The sequence below is a fragment of the Silurus aristotelis genome (assembly GCF_946808225.1).
Source record: "Silurus aristotelis genome assembly, chromosome: 9".
NCBI lineage: Eukaryota > Metazoa > Chordata > Actinopteri > Siluriformes > Siluridae > Silurus > Silurus aristotelis.
The window spans coordinates 5,185,373-5,206,292 of NC_139582.1; the positions used below are offsets into that span (position 1 = coordinate 5,185,373).

Genomic DNA, 20,920 nt, shown 5'->3' on the forward strand with positions numbered 1-20,920 from the left:
AACTGAATCAATAAATTGAGATGACGCTGACTGCACACCAGGCCTCCTCACCTCACCTACACCAGTACCTGACTATAATAACACCCTCGTGGATGAATGAGCACAAATCTCTACACACTACACAATCCAGAACAACATCAACCCAAAAGAATGGAGGTCATTAAAACAGCAAATGGGAACTAAACATAGACTGGGATTTAATTGAACGGAATAAAATTACTGCTCTTCCTATCAAGTACACAATTCATTATGAGTAATGTTGATATCGTTAGTACAGTCTGTGTAATAATTCTTTTTAATTACAATTTTTTTTGGCCTTCAAAAAACTTTATAATGTGAAGAAATCGTCTTGCTTTTTCTAAACATACATCCACCTGCTTCAGTGCCATTTGAGTTAGATAGGCATGCAGAGACACCCTCCTTATGGCGAACCAAACATCCTGTCATAATATTGTACGATGTTCTCTTTAAAAAAAAACAAAAAAACAAACACGAAGCAGACAGTTTGAACATAAACCATATGCCATATTATGACTGATATCACCACAATTGTCCTGGCTCTCTTTGATAAGTGCTGCAGAGTGAGCGGTCCAGATACCTTCCATAAAGTCTAAGAGAAGACTAAAAGGGGGGATAAAAAAAGATTTCTCTCGAAAAGACGATTCAATTAGTGGACTGCTCTCCACCTTTCTCTTTGAATGTGTGCTGCTCTCTGTTTTCAATCCTATTTGCAGTGATTAGTGGAGAAAACGTCTAAAAATGTCTTGTGGCTTTTGGGTAAGTACCTTCTTTTGGCACAGACACAGCATGACAAATCTCTGAAGAGGAGATACTTGATGTTCATTTATGTGAAGCACAGTTGCCAAAGAAGGGAAATAAAAAAAAAAAGAAACAGTCGTTTTATTTGCTCGGCTTCCTGAATGTTCAAGAAATGCAATATGAGTGCTTTTGTCATCATCCTTTGGTTACATTAGGGAGAAAAAACGCATTTTTTAATGCATGTTTTTCCCTTTTTTTTTTTTTTTTTGCAAATGTAATTTTTATTAATGTTTATTTGATTCGCATAGCAGCAAATATTATAGAGTTTATTGCGTAAAAGAGTACCATTGGCAGTTTTACTAGAACTCGTGTGTTCATTGTCTAAAAACTGAGGTGTTTGGCTTCACAGAACCGGCAAGTGCTGCGAGCTGCAGCTCATAGTAAGCGGAAAAAGAAAAAAAAAGAAAGAAAGAAAAGAAAGCAATGAATAAAGAAGCCGAGTGTAAGGTAAGGTAAACATGAGACAAAACGGCCCTGACATGAAGTAAGCCTCGGTGGAACAGAAAAGGAAATGGAGAACGAGAAACTGAATGAGAAGAAGGCAAAGGGGACTTCAAGCAGGGAAAAAAAAAGAGAGTGATGGAGAAATGCTGTGAAATCGTACAGAAAACAAACAGCCAGGAGGAGGAGAAGAGAGTTAATGTTAGATGAAGCTCAGAATGCAAGCACACTGAGGTTCAGGGTGTATATATACATATAAGCTACTCTAAAGCCTAAAGTCTGCGAAGCTAGAAGATCATGAAAGGAAGCTTTACATTACTGTGTAATGAAAATATCGCTGTGTCTCTGCTAGTGTTAGTGTGTGTACATGTTACGGTTCTCTGTCTAGGCTACTTTCATATTACATGCCTGTTTTTTTTTTTTCTCATTTTCCTCATCAGGGACCCTGGGCTAAGATGGCATGCGAAATCGTGAAGCTAATTAATGCTCATATATATAAGCTAATACATGAGTAACTTTTCAGAGAAACATAACACACTTAACGCTTTCTGCCCTCTTCCACATATATGATGATGACAGTGTTTTGTTGCTTGATGCAGGAACAATACCTTTCTTTTTTCCCCCCATCAAATTATTTATCTTTATGGTTCTTATCCCGGCAGTAGGAAGAGAGTCAAAAAGCATTAAACTTTTATAGAACTGCCTCTTACTTATATTACTTGTATTTTGGGACTTAAAAATATTTACATTTGTCAGAAAGTATTGCGGGCATGAACAAAGTAAAAATAATAACTACCAAAAAACACTTGCACACATCTCTTGAGACCAATTACGAACCTGAGTAATGGAGTTGAGGTTGAGGAACTGTCTGAATATGCTCCGAGTTCTGGAATTTCTACCTATGAGGTTTTTTTAAGGGCATAGTTGCAGGGTTAGTATTTTAAAAAACGTTAAAAACCATTTTCAGTTCAGACCGTGCTGATATCAGATATAAATCTGAATACAGATAGACACATATATCCGAGGCAGTGTATGTATGTATGTATATATATATATATATATATATATATATATATATATATATATATATATATATATATATATATATATATATATATATATATATTATGTAAAAACCAAATAGAAATACCATATGTGCATTAAGCAGGGAGAGGGATGGGGGCAATGCCTCTATGTGTGTGTGTGTATATATATATATATATATATATATATATATATATATATATATATATATATATATATATATAGATATAGATATAGATATAGATATAGATATATAGATATATACACACACACACACACACACACACACACACACACACACATAGAGACATTGCCCCCATCCTTCTCCCTACTTAATGCACATATGGTATTTCTATTTGGTTTTTACATAATACACTAGAGGGACTAGAAAGATGGGAAGCCAACCAGTAAAACAAAAAAACAGATCACAGAAAGCACCAGCAAGTTAATGGTAAATAGTTGATGCTTATATAATGTGTTTAATGTGTTTAATGTGCAACCTCCTGTACACTGTACAGAGTTCCATGTTTAAAGGTTATAAAGCTTAGATAATTACTCTCTTTAATTGGCTTCAAGGTAGCAGTTAAACTTAAAAGTAGTGTTCCCTGACCTATGATTGGGCTCCATTGACCTTATTAGCTTCAGCTTTATGGTAACGATCAAGCACAGAGGGGCCACAGTCATAGTGGAAGAATGCTGTAAGGTTGTTTTGTTTTATCCCTAATTCTCGTTTGCATGTGTGTGCAGTTCTGCTGCTCGGGATCTTTCTTTACACACGCTGGCGGAGCTACAAGGGCCTGAAGGAGGGCGTGTACCACGTTTCCGCTCACCACGACGGCTGGGAGGACATCCGTGAGAACGTGCTCAACTACGACGAGGAAGGAGGGGGCGAGGAGGACCAGGTGAATGGCTTGTCAGCGATTTATTAAAACGATGCACCAGCTTGTCAATGACTGTGAAAGTGTGCCCTTTTTTTCCTCAGCCTACCGTGCCACAGCCGGAATGTTAGAGTTACACATAAGTGGCTCATGTCGCTATGACAACCTACGGTGGGACGTCCAAAAAGTCGGACCGCAACCCAGTTGCCATGACGGCTCATGTGGAACTGTCTCCACGGCAACCTTTAACATCAGCAGCCCACCCGATTCTTTTTTTTTTTTTTTTTTTTGTTCCGACTCGAAACTGTTGAAAGCTGAACGTTTCAAGATACCGTGACAGCTTGACATTTTACCCATGACATTTTTAGTGAAAGTGTATGCGCTGGGGAGAAAAGCTCTAAAAGTTTATTCTACCCAAGACGAGGGGTGGGGGAGGGGGAGGGAGTGACGACTATAAAGCATTGCCACTGAGTGAGAAGAAATGCGCTCACTGATGTCAGCAGGTGCTGGAGCCATTGGTTTGTCTAGGCTGCAATAGTGCAGTATATAGAAAAATATATTCGTATAATTAAATACGAATGCATTATTCAAAATGATTAGTTTGAAACGAACAACAAAAAAAGAACACGTGGGCGAGAAGTAAATAAATGAGTACGAACTAGCCGTTAATTCAATACAGTTTTATTTGTACACCGCTTTTAACAATGTACACTGTCACAAAGCAGCTATAAAGAAAGAAAGAAATTGAGAGAAAGGATAGGAAGCTTGAAGATAATCAAAGAATGCATGTTGCTGAAAGATATTTACATGTGTGGCATTTGGGGAACTTACCTATAGTCATCTCTTTTTTAAAAATGTTTTATTTAACTGAGCAGTTGAGGGTTAAGGGGCCTGCCTTAGGGCCTAAGAATGGAAGCATTTGTATGCTTATATATGAACTTCCAATCTTCCAATCAGAAGTCCAATGTCTTAACCACCTAGTTACTATGAGAACTTTCACTTCTTTTACATTGTTACCCTTTTATTCATCCTTAGTAACTGCCCGGGTACTAGTATGCCAGCCTGGGTACTAGTTTTGCTTATGCTGGGTGGTGCAGGGAAACAGGTAATTTTGGAACTAGGAGTTGGTGATTGTTTGGAACCAGTGTGAGCTCGTTTTGAACCCCTTGCTATTAGTTAGAATGGGGTATCGGAGTGGTGTGGGACGCACTTTCGTGGTAAATAAGAAAAGAGCTGGTTTCAGTGCTGTGCTTGGCGTCATTAGCGGTTAGCACGCCATGTTTGTGTTCCGTCTGCTCATGCGATTACAACGTGGGTTGGTAATTTTAAAGAAACAGCTCAACACAACGATGATGCGTGTTGTTGAAGGTGCGGCAAGGGCTCCTCATGACAGCAGCTCAAACAGCCTCGATATTCCGTGGTGTGCGGGCCCTTCAAACAGCACCTTGGGCCTCCTTTTTTAAGGCTGAACCCTTTTTCTTAATAGACAACGGGACACAATCATGACATCTTAACTGATAATGACGTCGAAATCTTGATTGCGCATCATTTACACTATCACCAAGTTTTTACAGTGAGGGCTCATTGTGCACCACTTCACTATAACTAAAGACAAGAGGTTCTAAACGCGGTCCTGTTTCCCTGCGCCACTCTTTATTGACATTAACAGGTGGTACATGCCTTTTTCCAAAGTTTTCATTGATAAATATATCCTCATAATTGTTTTGCTATGTCAGGGAATAAAAGTACTATTAGTCTAAGAAATCTGCTGGTGTGAAAAGTTTTCATATTTCTGGCAAAATAAAACTGAAAAAAAAAGTTAATTCATTAGAAATAATCGCTTGCAAGTACAAATTAGGATTGCAAAACAAACCGATCAACAATGGTCAAAAAAACTCCCTCTTTGAGTTCAAATCCAGATACAGATATATAACCGATATTCATTCTCTTACCTTACGTTTGATTCCCCCCAGAGATAAGCGCTAATCTTCGGGGGTCTTGGCAAAGGCATTCGGCATTTTCCATTTTCTCGAGTGCATTCACTCATTCTCTGTCAGAGCTTTTTCTTTCTCTCTCAGGTGAAAACAGAGGTGCACTCAGAGAAGCTAATCAGACTTTAGCATTAGTGGCATAAGTCAGGATTTATGTCATTTATAGTTAACCGAAGAATGCGTTCTGTAATGAAGACACAGAGCCTCTTACGCTGTCAGTGTCTCGTTCTTCTCTTTTATTAGCCAATGGATCAAGACTTGTTTATGTTACATATTTTAACATTGACAGTGAAAAGATCTGCCCCAGAAAGCATGTCATATTAACTCAAATTAATTAACATATCCTCATTTTCTTCTCGTTTTCTCTCAGAATGCTTATGACATGGCAGAACTGCAGAAATCCCTGCAGCCGAGCCCAGCCCAGTCGGTGCAGTACAGTCGCTCGCGAGCCCTGCATCATTATCACGCCCCTATCCAGCAGCAACAGCACCACCTCCACCAGTCAGACCCGCCCTCCAGAGCTCCGACGGCGACCAGCACTTCCTCTGTGTCATCCAGCAGCACTACACTGCGCAGAGACGTGCCCCTGAACCACGCTCCTGCACAGGGCCAATGCGCCGCCCCTGCAGCCGCCCGCACCGCCCAGCTCGCCCGCAAGAGCTTGTCCTTCTCTAGCCAGGACCTCGCGCGTTACTTGTGCGAAATCATCCGGGACGCCGAGCAACACGCAGACTCTGCACCCGCTGACTCGCTTCAGGTCTTCTCGACTGAAGGTGGAGGTTCTCCAGCCGGTTCGCTCAGCTCCTTCAGCTCAGCCGGTCTGGATGAGAGCGGCGCCGCCGGACACGAGTGCCTCAAAGATTGGGGTCCACGTTTCGATAAACTCCGAGCACTTTACGAGAGGGCCGAGGCGAGCGACCTCTAAGCTGCCTTTTCGGATGTGTAGCATTATTTTAAAAAAAACGTGAGCGTCTGGTATGGACCCAGAATCACAGGGAGTTTTTTTTTAAGAGAGAGAAAAAAGGTCTGCTTTGCTTTCTGTCCTTGCAAAGGATTGTGATTCCTTACAAAATATTTCTCCTGAGATTCAAATGAAATGGAGACAGGCTGGTGTTAATGGACTATCAATGAGCCACAAATGGGAAATGCCAGTCAAAGAAATAAGCGTCCCTATATGAAACTTGCTCTGCAAAAAAAAAGAAAAAAGGAAAAAATAACACTTTTCAGCCGCAACCCGTAGGTGACGATGACCGAAAGTGATCGTATCCGTTAACTTTTGGCGTCCTTTTGGAGGAAAGCCTCACACTCTGATCTTTATTTGCGTGCTGTCCTTCATGTCTGCATAGGATGTGTTTTGAGTTTTAAAAAAGGGGAAAGTATTTGGACATATTTGATGGGATCTGTTTTGTTTTGTTTTCTTTTCTTTTCCCTACATGGCCTTTCTTAGCTTGCTTTTCTAAGCGCGTTTGCTCCTAGCACTGTCAAGGTACCCCCGACGTTCATCAGTTACACCTCCGAACTCGGTCATGGCTTATTTTTTTACACACACTACTTTCCTCATAAATTTTAACTCCAAGTCAGATGGAGGCAAAGAGTGCCTGTGGGTGGGGAGAAAAAAAACGAGGAGGATGTGGTACGAAGCACTAAAGAAAATGAGGCAGAGAGGCTTTTTTTTTTTCAACAACGTCAAACGTTTGATGGGAATACAAATTGCGCCCTCTCTCGTGAGCAGAGCCTGAATACGAATGAGTTTGTGACCATGATCTGAAGGTCCACGGTGGATGTTTTTACAGAGGCCTTTACTACAAAGTTTGTACAAAAGAGCTAAATACATTTCATGAATGCGTGTGCATAACGTATAAGGATTGTGCATACACGTGCGTAATGTCTTTTCGTTTTCCGAGACTGGTTCACGTTACTGGATGGTGTTGGGACCTGAATTTTAAGCAGGAGCTGCTTGTCGGTGGTACGAGTCTAGCGAGGTTCCACTTCATTTTGCTCCCTTTAGGATGCTTTGTGTCCTTTAAAAAACCTGCACAACATGTGGTGGTTTTACTTCTGGCAAAGAACTACAAAGGGAAATATATATATATAAATATACATACACCCCCCTGTAACCCCCTTACAAGCACGCAGCCCTGCTGAGAAACCTGATGAACCTCGATATAAAGGTGAACTTAGCCCAGAACATTTGGAATAAAAGTTGGACGTAAGTGAACCTCCAGCACCCGACACTAAGCGTTTCAACACGACCCATTCGAACAGGTTCATGAAGCGGCGCGAGGCGTGAAAGTTTGTCGTGCCGCCTTTTTTCCCTTCGCTAATGGAATACAGAAAAGTCGCACAGCCTCCTCCTGTGAGGTCGCAAATGTCGACATTGTATTTTATGCATCCTGAGGTTAGGTTTCTCCTCCCCCTCTGCCTTTTTTAATTTTTTTTATTCCGGCATGGATTTTGTTGTGCAGCTCTTTAATGTGGAGCATGACAGTGCAGCTGTGGTGTGTAGGAGTGTGCTAAAAGACATCAGAGCGCTAATCCTAATACGAACTGATCGCTCGCTGTCATGCTGCAAACCAAAGCATCATGGAAGACGGAGGAGTCGGCGCAAAAATCGTCACTCTTATTAAGGATTTCAAATGTGCCAATTTTTTTTTTCCAGAGGCAGCAACATAAAACCGGGAAACGGTACTTGCGTTCACAGAGACAAGATAAGGGATCCAACAGGACTTGCGGTTTCGATTCAACCTTATAACACGATTGAGGTAAAAAAAAAAAAAAAAAAAGTTGTTGTGAGGTGAAAAATATTATCTGAAAGACACACGGTCTCCCGAGTTTTCTATCATCTCAGACAGATCAGTGTCATTAATTTCGCAGGCTTTTTTTTTTTTTGTTTCGTGGTGAATATATAGTACTGCATATTGTGAGATGTTTTTACCTCATTTGTACATATTGAAGAAATTTACTGCTTTTCAAAGAAATATCAAGTTCCCATTTGAGGAATATCAAGATATCAAGCTTCTGCTGTTGAACGTGAGCTTGTATTTTATCTTTTTTTTTTTTTTTTTTTTTTTTTTTTTTTTTAAGTATATTTCTTTCAGTGGGTAAAAATATATTGACGTTTTGCATTTTTCTTTCTCAATGAATAAAGTTATTTACTACTATTATTGTTGTATCTCTATTTCTAACATTTAAGGATCAGTGGTTAAGGCTTTGGACTTTGGATCGGAAAGGTCAAATGTTTAAATCCCCCCACCAGCTGCCAATCTGGGCCCTTGAGCAAGGCCCTAAAACCCTCCCCTGCTCAGTAGTAAGTCGCTCTAGATACGGGCATCTGCCAAATGCCATAAATGTAATGTAAATGTAAGGCCAATATTTGTTTATTTTGTTTACATAAAAATTGTGTGTGTTTTGGGGGGAGATTTCAAGCGTTTGTGCATATTGGCTTACTATTATCTTGTTTTTACCATGTAGCAAGTTAAGGGGTTAAGGGCCTCGTTCAAGGGCCCTGTAGTGGCAGTGCTGGGATTTGAACTTACATCCTTCTGATCAGCAGTGGTGGACAGTAACAACGTAAATGTAATTATTTACTGTAATTAAACAGCTTTTTCCTGTATCTATTTTACTGAAGTATTTCCATTTGGTATATAAATTAAAAAATGTTAAAATTAAAACGTTACGATATAAACATAACTGGTCAACCCACCAATCAGGGTAGAGCACGAACTCTGTTCGGCATCAGTTCAATGGCAAGCAGAACATTTTGAGAGGAACAAATGATGGCAGAAACTCCAGACTTGAACTTGCCTCAACACTTACAAAAGAAGGTTTTGGGCCCATGATAATTGTAATAGACATCAATCAGTGTTTGACTCATTAATATCATTCTATTAATAGATCGATGTGCTGAGAGTTACATTTAAGTCTTTCACATAAACGAGTTGATTAAGCAAAGAGACTTGTTATAAAAAATTATAATAGGAACATTGTAGCACTAATACTTTAAGTGCTATGGCTTTACAAAAATACAGTTGAAGGCAAATACTTTTGTACTTTTACTCAAGTCAAATTTTAAAGGAAGCACTTTTACTGAAGTAATATTTTACCTACTGTATCTCCTCTTTAACTCAAGTACATGGTTTGTGTATCTTGTAGTCAATTTAATTACATTTGTACAGCATATTTACAATGCACATTGTCCCAAAGGAGCTTTACAGAAATAAATCGATTACGAATATAAATGCTAATGTTAGAAACCAATCCCTAAAAACGTATCCCTAATGAGCGATATGGTGGCGATGTTGGCAACGAAAAACTTCCTGAGATGGTATGAAGAAATCTTGAGAGGAATCCCCATCTGGGTGACACTAAATTCATTGTTTATATATCCAAACATTATATATTTATATATCCTTTATATATTCAAAAATGCATTTATACATCCAAACATTAGATCAGCTGTTCCCTCATGAAGACTCGAGTGTGAAACTCTCCATGGCAATTGTATCCATTGTGGCCAACTGTTTATATCAGTTATAGTCCAAATCCATTCTGATGGTCCTCCACAGTAACCTTGTATCTTAAGGCTAGCAAGTAGTTTCCACTTTAAAATAACATACCAGGAAGTGATACTGCATTATAAAATAAAACACAGGAGCCTCTTATGTTCTAACATGCAAATATCTTGAGGACGATGACGACTTCTCCAGGGTTGAGGTCACTTTCATTGAAGGAATTTGCATATCTGTACATTCTGAATCACCAGACGAGGTTAAAGGTTGTTCCAGGTCTGTTCCTTGTGATTTTTTTTTTTACATTCAATACTGAAAGAAAGAAAAAAAAAGAAAGAAAGAAAGAAAAACAGACTTTTTGAGCGACAAATGGTAACGAGCTGTGATAAATTTGTAATTGTTTGCGAAGAATCACAATGAGATGTTCTCTTTATTAGCGGCCGTCCGAGTCGCAGCCATTCGCGATGTCATGCTGTTTGAAATTCTAACAATGCAGGACACAAGATCGAGGAACAGTCAAGGAACAAATCTTAAATTATTTTATTTTTTTTATTAAAAACAAGCAAAAATGTTTAAATGACACTCATAAACTGAAAACATCACAGGATCAAGCTATTGCAGTAGAACAATGCCCGAGGATCCGCAAAACAAATGTAATGCTCTTTTGTTATCCTTACAAGTGAAAAAATACAATGATTTACTAACTTCCCTGATTTACTAACAACCAACTACAGAGAAAGTGGAATGTACCATGTAAAACATTACATACAAATAGAACAATGTATGATGAACAAGATCAGTGGAACGATCCAAACTAAGGGCAATTACAAAGGATACAATCAAGAAGCATGTCATATCTGCATCCACAAAAATTAAAAAATCCTATGACCTATTAACTACATAAACTATGCAGAGAAAAGAATTGGGACACCTGAATTTTCCAGCCATATTTAGTTTTTCCCAAACTGTTACCACAAAGGCCCACAATTGTATAGGATGTATTTGGATGCAGCAGCATACCAATTTCCCTTCATTTGAATGAGGAGACCAAAGACCTTGATTGGCCTGCTGTCCTCTGACCTCAACGCTATTGAACACCTTTGGGATGAAAGTAAAGACTGACTGCACCCCAGGTTTCCTCCCCTCACCCTCATCAGTACCTGATATTACTAATGCCTTAGAATCCGAACGAGCACAAATGTCCAAAATCTAGTAAAAGATCTTCCCAGAAGAGTGGAGGTTATTATAAATGGGGACTTAATGTGGAATAGGATGTTCAAAAAGAAAATAATCTACACACACAGTATCTTATAAAGGAAAAATACTATAGAAAAGAAACATATTTATAGAGTAGTGAATGTGCAGCTTGTGTAGCAGCACAGATTTACTGTCCTCTAAAAATAACTCAACATACAGACATTATTGTTTGAATATCTGGCAACAAAAGTGAGTACACCCTGAGTGAACGTGTTCAAACTCTGTCCATAAATGTATATATTTCGTTTAGAGCAAATTGATATCCAGCACTGCCTTAATCCTCCTGGGCATGAAATTCACCAGAGATGCACAGGTTGTTGGTGTGATGTTGCTGCCAGTTAATTATACAATAATGACTGTATGTTGAGTTATTTTTGGAAGACAGTAAATCTGTACTGCTGTACAAGCTGCACACTGACTACTCTAAAATATATCCAAGTTTCATTTCTATAGTATAGTATTGAAGATATACTAAAATGGTTGCTTAACACACACTTTTGTGTGTGTGCGTGTGTGAATGTGTGTGTGTGTGTGTGTGTGTGTGTGTGTGTGTGTGTGTGTGTGTTTGTGACAAAATTTTTTTAAATACAGATATTATCTCATTTAAACTCACCATACTACTACTATGAAGTTATCAATATCATCAAATTGGTTATGCAGTAAGTAAAATCCCAGTAAAGATTCTCCATATCAAGGCTTTCCAAACAGTTTTATTATTGCCTCTCACAAATTTAATTGCTGCCCTTCGGCTATATTCATCTGCTTTTACAAATGTCATCCCCAAGGTCATGCTCAGGTTGACCCAAAAAAAAAAAAAACACAAAAAAAAAATTACATTGCATTTAAAAAAAAAAAAAAAAAAAAAAAATCACTGGTAAAGACCCCTTTCACTTGACCCTTCTTGGTTTAAAAAAAAAAAAGGCCACATACTACAAATGTATTACAACAAACACATAACTTGAACATGTTATTCTGCTAATTTGAAGAACACAACTCGCAACATTCTGACACACATGCAACGTGCACACACCCGCACACACACACCCGCACACACACACACACACCCACACACACCTTTAGTAAATCAGGACCTCGGAGCGTTAAATTGGAATGCTCCGTCGTAATCGATGCCACGAGTACTGTAATAAAACACACGGCTCTCGTAGCTTAACTCTATAATAACACAGGGCTTTATTTCGGCCTGCTGATTTTACTGAAGCCAATTTTTGCTCGGCATAAGCTGGAGGATTTTTATGAAATGACCAGGCAGCTCTATGGGTGAATGTATTATATTGAAAGTCTGTTGTGGATTTCTGTTGGAGAAATGGATTTACAGTACGATGGTGCGATCTGTAACAAGGTATATATCCTAAAACACTTATCTGTATAGTGCTTTTTAATACGAAGGAGTTTTACAAAAATAGGTTAAGAATATACATTTTACGTTTTTCATCCCTACAGATGGCACAACTGTTCGAACTAATTACCTTATTTATTCATAAAATAGATGAACACTTCTGACCAATCAGATTTTAGAAACAGCTCTGAGCTTTAAGGGTTCTTGAGACATTCTGGAAAATGAGCTCAGTCTGGACGTAGAACCAAATTCAACCTAAACAGAGGAGGATTTCATGATAGTGCAATCCATAACCATAAATACCAGGATTAGGGTTAGGGTAGGGTTAGGGTAAAAACCAGTCTTCTCCACCCATATGAGGTTTTTCCCCAAACTGTTACCACAAAATTGATGTCCTTGAAAGCCGTAGCATTAAAGTTGTCCTAACTTCAACTTGGAGACCAAAACCTTTTCCAGCATGACAATACCCCTACCAGAAAGCCAACTCCAAGGGTTGGAGTGAAAGATTTTGAGTGTCCTGCTATAGAGCTCTTATCTCAAACCCCACTGAACACTTTTTCTGATGACTTGGAACACTTAGACGCACTCCAGACCTCCTCACCTCACCTACATCAGTTCCTGACTTTACTAACACCATTGTTACTGAATAAACACCAATTTTAAACACACAAGGACGCTCCAAAATCTATAGGAACATCTTCCTAGAAGAGTGGAGGTTATGACTGCAAATTGGGACACCTAGAATCTTATAGTCCTAGAAGCACCTAGAATCTTATGGTCAGGTTCCCACAAACCTTTGTCTAAATAGTGTATGTAGGTTACAAAGATCTAACATGGAGATAGAGGGATGTCTGGGTACTTACTAGCACGGCTATGTGATATAGTGCATTTCCTGATACAGCTCGCATTACAGGAGTTTGTTTGCTTGGTTGCCTCAAAAAAAAAAAAAAAAAATTGAAAAAATGTTTCCAACCAAGTAACACCATTAGATTAGATTTGTTTCCTAAACATAACCACGCAATATTAATAAAAAAAAGGAATACATTCACGTATATATAAATCGTGTATTCGCACTAAATCTACCAGCGTTTCTTAATCCAGTTCCAAACCTTACAGACAGACTGTAAATTTGAGTTGTAAATTCCGTCGTTCTTCTGCTATCGCTCATGGCTACATCCCGAGCACTAAATTACATCCAGGGCTAATTAAACGGAACAAACAAAAAAGCTATGCTATTCACAGTGCTGGAGCCGTTAGGCGTTACATCGAGAGTTGATGGCGATCGTGCTGCACTTGTGACCGAGCCTGCCGCTCGTGAGTCACCGTTAAGAGATCCGTAGAGCAGCAGACGGATGCTCGTGGACATGTGCGTGGAAACGTGCACGGACAGTGAGCTATGACTACAGTGTAAAGACAAACAATAAGCCCAATAGTTCATTCTCTGAGATTCACCAGGAGCTTCTTCTTTTTTTTTTTTTGCCACATTTTTTAGCTTGTGAGAAAGGGGAAAAAAAAGGCTTAGAGGAAACAGAAGGACAAAAGTGTAACATGCTTCTTTTCAATAACTATGTTTTTGTAACATATGTGTAAGCATGTTTAATGCATAAGATCGTGTCGACGGAGAAAGGATGAAGGAAAGGCAGAAAACAGATGGCAAGGGAAAGGGGGGAAAAAAATTTTTTTTTCATCTTGTGTTCACTCGCTGTCTCTCTTGCTGTTCTTTAAACATGAGCTCCTGTTGCTTTAGAGAGTCTCATACACACACTGCATCATCTGCCTGCAATGGATTAATCAGGTATCCGTACACACACACACACACACACACACACACACACACACACACACACACACACACACACACACACACACACACACCTACTGTGATCACTCAGTCACTAAACATTCCTCACAGGCAGCAGCAAGGCAGGTGGTTGATTGGAGGCGGCTCTGTCCTTCTTCTACACTCCCTCATCCTTTTTGGCTTTCTTCTTTGATTTCTTGAGCTTGTAGACACTGAATGTTTTATTGTGAAAGACACGGGTGAAGAGGGTGGAGTAGCGTGGCTCGCCGCTCTTTACTGCTTGGCAAAAGCGTGGGTGAGAGGCCGGAACCAGGTCAGGGTCGTTCTCTCCAGATCCGTCCATGATCTGAGGCAAAACAAGAAAGAAACATAGAAATAAATTTCACGCAAAATCGAAAAGTCAGATTGAATTTATTTGAAGCAAAGAGCTGAGCAGTCAAAGGCTGGGCAAGGAGCAAACCACAAAAAGGTGTGAAGGTACAGGAAGACATTTAGCTTTATATTTAGCTTTAAATCATTTTTTTTCCTAATAGAGCGCATTACTCAGTGTTCCTACATATTTTTCATTTCAAAATTAAAAAAAAAGCAGACCTAATTATGCAGATTCTCTAAAGATCTTTAAAACCATATTTTATCTCTGAAATGATGATTTGAAATTCCAACTAAAACATGCACTACGTTACAATCTCAGATGTTTTCCGTGCGTTTTGTTTTCATTTGAAAACACATATCTTTCTCTCCGTTTTGGCCTTCCGTCCACACCGAGACGCAGTTTCAGCCTGCGAATAAGTAGCTTTTTGAAAACACTTTTTCAAAGCGGATAAACTTTACAACTCTAAGCAACCTTTCAAAGCGCCGGAAAGAAAATAAACGGCAGGTGGAAAATGACGCAGGTCATCTGAAGCGCCTTACGTTTTGCAAATGAGCGATGAGGGGCGTGATTTAGTGCAGATAAGCACCTTTTTGAATTTACACGAAAAACATTATCAAGTGCATCCGAATCAACATAGCCTTTGTTTTATAACAAATATTTTAACTAATTTTGTATTTTATATTTTAGAAAACCGAATGGATCAGTAGTATGTAAACACAAATACATTTTTTTATAGTCAGTTATTTTTTTTCCCCCATACTAATGCTAATAAATCACTCAAATTAAATTCCATACTGTTTTTATACTTTTCAAAAATGCATAGGAACCCTGATTTCATTTATTGATTAGTATTAATATTTATATTAATATATTTAATTTGTATACATATATATTTGATCTGTTTTTATCCTCAAGACTAGCTAGTTCCAGGTTTTGGTACAAAACAGACGTTTTTTATTTTCCTGTAGTTTGTCGTGTTACAGAGAAACTGGGAGCTGTGACTCGAAAAAGAGCTCCTGATGTAAAACGTCTCCATGCCAAATGTTCTTTGTTCAATAAAAACACCTGACAGAAATCACTTATTATTACATTTAGACTATTTGGACCCTCTCCATTAGCTGTTACTATAGAAACGGAGCATATTGTTAACATAGCAAGAGAATTAAAATATCCAATTCATTAAAATTAATGAATACGTTCGACTAATCAGAGTCAAACATTCAATAGCATTGTGTGAATAATGCCTGTAGTGTAGAGGTATGCTGAAGTGAGAGAACCTCCAATATTCTGAAGAAACTAGAAAGAAACTGATTCTAACTAGATTCCAATTTGATATATACAATAAGGACAAATGTTTGTGGACACATGACCAGACGATTCTGTTGTGCTTTTTGAACATTCCATAATTAGTCTCCATTTGCCTTTGTAATAATGTGCACCCTTCTGGGAATTTGTTTCACTTAGATTTTGGAGTGTGTTTTTGGAGATTTGTGCTCATTCAGTCACGATTCAATTAATTTTTTATTTGTACAGCGCTTCTAACAATGGACAACGTTATATATGTATATAATTGTAAGTTTGTCCTTAACGAGCGTGCCAGTGGTGACTGTGGCAATTAAAGACTCCCTGAAAGGGTATTAAGTAGAAACCTTGAGAGGAACCAGACTCGAGAGGGAAACCATCCTCCTCTGAGTGGTACCAAAAGTCCATTATATTTTATGTAATGAACAAATCAGTTTCAGCAATTCAACAGCCCTGTGCTCTAAATAGCCTTACAGGTTTTTTGGACATTATATAAAATGTAGCATGTTAATGAAATCTAGCACACACTCATAATGACAAGAAGAAAAACAACATCTGCCCATAATGATAGTGTTAGATACTGTACATCCTCGAATGAAAAGTGACACACACAAAAAAGCTGTGAGTCTAAAATTAGCTTGAATTAATTAGCATAGCCTTCTTTTTTATCTTTTTTAGAAGTTCACCAAGTTGATTCATTTTCTATTGGTTCCCACTTGGAATTTGAAACAAAATATTCCTGGAATTGAATTCAACCCATTTTCGCTCCCTTCTTCTAAAAAAGGGTAAACGCGGATGCACGCCAGGGTCAGCAGAGTACCACGCAATCTTTAGGGAGGAGACCCGGTGCACTTGATAGGTAATTAGCCGCAGACTTGTGTGCGAACAAAAGCGAATCTGTTATCGGGAAAGATGCTGACCTCCTGCTACAGCGGCTGAATTAAAAAGAAAACGGCGATGGTCGGGAAATCAGAAGGGTTCAGAATGAAGGGTTTGTTGACTGATCATGTCAAGGACAAAGGTTTACAGGATGCAAGTGCTACAGTACAGAATGCATTATTAACCAAACCGAGAGCATGGCATACTTCGAAAAATTATGTACATGATAAATAAATGAAAGGGTTTTGAGAAGTACATTCCAAGAACATCCATTTATTCATAGGCTTGTAACACTTAAAAAAAAAAAAGTGTGTATTTGTATGTATGTGTTATTTGTGAATGATGCCTATAGTGTAGGGGTATGCTGATGATCTCTCTGGATTGGCCTGTGGTGAGTGAGCCTCCAATATGCTGATGCTGAACTAATTTTAACTAGTTTCCAATTCTATATACAGTATACTACATAGACAAAAGTTTGTGGACCATAAGATTCTATTGTGCTTTTTCCTTCTTTCATATTTAGTCCCCATTTGCCTTTTTCAAGAACCTCCACTCTTCTGGGAAGGTTCCACAAGATTTTAAAGTGTGAGCTTGTTGAGATGCTCATTCTGCAACAGGTGAAGTCAGGTACTGATGTAGGTGAGGTGAGGACGCCTAGGGTGCAGTCAGCGTTCCAATTCATCACAATTGTGCTCAATAAAGTCAAAGTTAAGATCTTCCAAACCCATGTAAACCATATCTTCATGAAACTGGCTTTGTGCACAGGGGGTATTATCATGCTGGAACAGGTTTGGGTTTTAAAGTCCAAGTGAAAATTTTATTCTACAGCATCCAAAGATATCCCATACAATTGGGTGCCTCAAACTAGGTGGTAACAGTTTAAGGAAAAAACACTGGAAAAACGCTGAAAAAATCCGGTACCCCAATATATTGTTCAAATAATGTAATGGTTTTAACTTCCCAATCATTTCTAACGCATTAATTGGACAATTCACACACTTAAACCACTCATATAAGAAATACCACTGGTACATCCTTGATTCTAAAATCCTGCAACACTATCCTCCAATAAAACCATTCCAGACTAATCCTGAACAGGTTGAACTTTATTTCACGTGTCTGTATAATAAATCGCATTGCATTTAATATGTCAACACACTGAAGAAGGCATGCTGTGTTAGGGCACCACATCAGATGAGAAAAGCAGTCTGGAGAAACCCAAATTGCCAGTGATTCATCAGGCTGCATCAAACGAACGAGGGATTTTTCCCCCCTCTCTGACTGAGTCGTGAACATCAGAGGAGGTGAGATGCACAGCTTCCATCAAACCTGTAATGAAACTCTTTTAAAGTATTCTCTGTTAGCAGCGGGAGTGACGTGTGCGAGGCCTGATGAGATTTAATGACAACTAATGCAATTGAATGCTTTATTCTAGCAACCACGCATTATGCTTTAGGCCTTTCTCAACCATATTAACGTGTTTAACGTCTAATTAATCGTAGCTTTCGGCATTTTATTGTATTAATCCTTGGTGTCTGTGAAACATATAATGTGTGATGTTTACCCTGGAAATCAGGGGCATTTCTAGTACAATGTTGTAGCCTATTTTTTGTGTCTATTACTCATAAATGCGACCGGACTACTCATGAATATTCATAAGCAGACCCTGTGCATTCATGAATATTAATTAGCTGACGCACTGAGCTTCTGATGGAAGAACATGGGGAAAAAATAGGGCAACATATTCAGCTTGGGAAAGTTTTAGAGCTCTGGTTTTATTCTACAATTTATCAATAGTCACTGGCGAGTTTGGAGGTAATGGTAGCTTGTGCTTGTAAATCAGCGAGCTCATGGGTCTTCTTAGAAATGTCTAACCCGGTGCTGTTCCAAATATATGCATTTTCAAAATATGCTATTTAAATGTGCTTGTTACTGTAATCACGACCTACCAGTATATACACAGGAAGGTTTTTACCAGTAATTACCTAAAAGACTTTAGGATTAAAATGTACTAATAAAAAGAGAAAGAGACTTAGGACTGTATTCAGAGAAAGAGGGTGAGAGAAAAACTACACTCACGTGCCATGTATGTCTTTCAGGAACAAAATGAAAGGATTATTAAACCTTGTTGGAATGTTAAAAGTCTTATTTACAAAAGCAAGTAGCTATTCATGACTAATTTTCATTAATTGACTAATCCTTTTTTAATTTTTTAGGACCTTCACATAAAAAAGCTGTTATCTGATGACAATTTTATTATAGGAGATTTCTGAATCTTGTAAACTTGGGGTAAATGTGCATGAATGTTGTAAAGTTCAATGTTGTATAAATTCTAACTAACATGGCTCTAAATTTAGCAGCAGGGGATCTCAAAAGTAAATTAAAAAATGAAGGACAACATCACTTAGGCTAGTTACTCTCTAAAAAAAAAAAAAAAAAAAAAAAAAAAAAAAAAAAAAAAGTTCTTGAAAGGTTCTTTGTCAGGGTGAATGGTTCTTTAAGGAATCTTTAACATCAACAAAAAAGTTTCTAGTAGCTGAAAAAAGGTTCTTTAGGCAGTAAAAATCCTTCTCCACACTCAATCACAAATGCTGATCATACTGTATATAACTTCATATATTGCATTATTATTATATTGAATTAAACAGCAATATACACTAACCCAGCCATTAGGGTTGCACAAGCCAGTGCACTCTTAGTGCCGCTCTCAAGCCCGGGTAAATGGGGAGGGTTGCGTTAGGAAGGGCATCCAGCGTAAAATCAGAATTTCATACCAGATCGGTCGAGGCCCGGGTTACCAACGACCGCCACAGGTATCGTTAGCCAACAGGGTACCGGTGGAAATTGGGCTACTGTTGGCCGAAGGAGGAGAAGGAGAGGAGAAAGATGTCTACATAGACGGCAGGGAAAGGAGAAGTGTAGGAAAGTGGAGGTTCGGGTTGGTACTTTAAATGTTGGCACTATGACTGGTAAAGGGAGAGCGATAGCTGATATGGTGGAGAGGAGAAAGGTAGATATGTTGTGTGTTCAGGAGACCAAGTGGAAAGGGAGTAAGGCCAGGAACATTGAAGGTGGGTGTAAACTGTTCTATCATGGTGTGGATGGAAATAGAAATGGTGTAGGGGTGATTCTGAAGGAAGAGTACAGTAAGAGTGTAGTGAAGGTGAAAAGAGTTTCTGATAGGGTGATGAACGTGAAGCTGGAAGTTGAAGGGGTGATGATAAATGTCTTCAGTGCCTATGCTCCACAAGTGAGTTGTGAGATGGAGGAGAAGGAAAAATTCTGGAGTGAGTTAGATGAATTGGTGGAGAGTGTACCTAGAAATGATAGATTGGTGATTGGGGTAGATTTTGATGGGCATGTTGGGGAAGGGAACAAACGTTTAGCCATATGGTGTATGTCTGCTTGAATGAGTCTTTATTTAAACTAAAAAAATTATTTTGTTCACCCATGATGCTCTGGGAAGATGGTTTTTGCTGCCACCTGAATTATTTTTACATTTTGGGAACTAGTCAGTATTAGGACACTAAAATCTGTACATCATGTATTGGATAAAAAAATACACCACCATTTGTAACTTCTGTTATTAATAGAAGGGTAGAATATTCTTGTGACAAATCGAAGCACAAAGAGCAATTAAGTTTCTAACCCTGAAGATCTTGAAGGTTATGGCCAGAAAAGTGTACAGAAATATGAGGCGCTCTGCATGTGGGCTGCATGTCTGAGGCTGAGACTACAGTGTGTAGGCAAATGCACCTCTCAGCTTACATAAATAAAGGATTCTTATTCTGGCTGAAGTGAAGAAACTACACTAGGTAGATTTCACATTTTATCATTTCTGCACTTTTCATTGTGTAGGTGTGAATGTCCCCAAAAATAACCAGGTTGTTAATTTTAGTCACACTGCAAAGCTGGAAGTAAAATATATATTTGAATTCAAGAGTGTGTAAATCTAATAACAAGACTAACTGTATCTACACTCTGTCCTCTAGGGTTAGGGGACAAGGAACACATTTTCTTTTTTATTTTGATACAATTCAATTCAATGAATTTACATTTTTAAAGCGCTTTTAACAATTGACATTGTCTCAAAGCAGGTTTAAAAAGATAAAGCGGTTCTAAAGTTGTATAAAAATGGAGGTTTATCCCAATGTGAGAGCCAGTGGTGACCGTGGATGGCATGAGAAAGAAACCTTGATATAATATATATATATATATATATATATATATATATATATATATATATATATATATATATATATATATATAT

The 20,920-nt window shown here is 38.4% G+C and overlaps 2 protein-coding genes across 3 annotated transcripts in view; one reads left to right on the forward strand and one right to left on the reverse strand.

Moving 5' to 3' along the window:
• Nucleotides 1-6,180, forward strand: part of LOC310730735 (neural-cadherin) — a 314,803-nt gene extending 308,623 nt beyond the window's left edge. Inside the window, exons 32-33 of the mRNA XM_083549799.1 lie at nt 3,052-3,206; nt 5,544-6,180. Of these exons, the coding sequence (XP_083405925.1) occupies nt 3,052-3,206; nt 5,544-6,098 (710 nt within the window). The 3' untranslated portion in view covers nt 6,099-6,180. The remainder of the gene's footprint in view (nt 1-3,051; nt 3,207-5,543) is intronic.
• A 7,309-nt stretch (nt 6,181-13,489) lies between these two features.
• dpy19l3 (dpy-19 like C-mannosyltransferase 3) overlaps nt 13,490-20,920 on the reverse strand; it is a 71,658-nt gene continuing 64,227 nt past the window's right edge. For both annotated transcript variants that reach the window (XM_083549942.1, XM_083549941.1), the window contains one exon: nt 13,490-14,442. In XM_083549942.1, the coding sequence (XP_083406068.1) occupies nt 14,254-14,442 (189 nt within the window). In that variant the 3' untranslated portion in view covers nt 13,490-14,253. The remainder of the gene's footprint in view (nt 14,443-20,920) is intronic.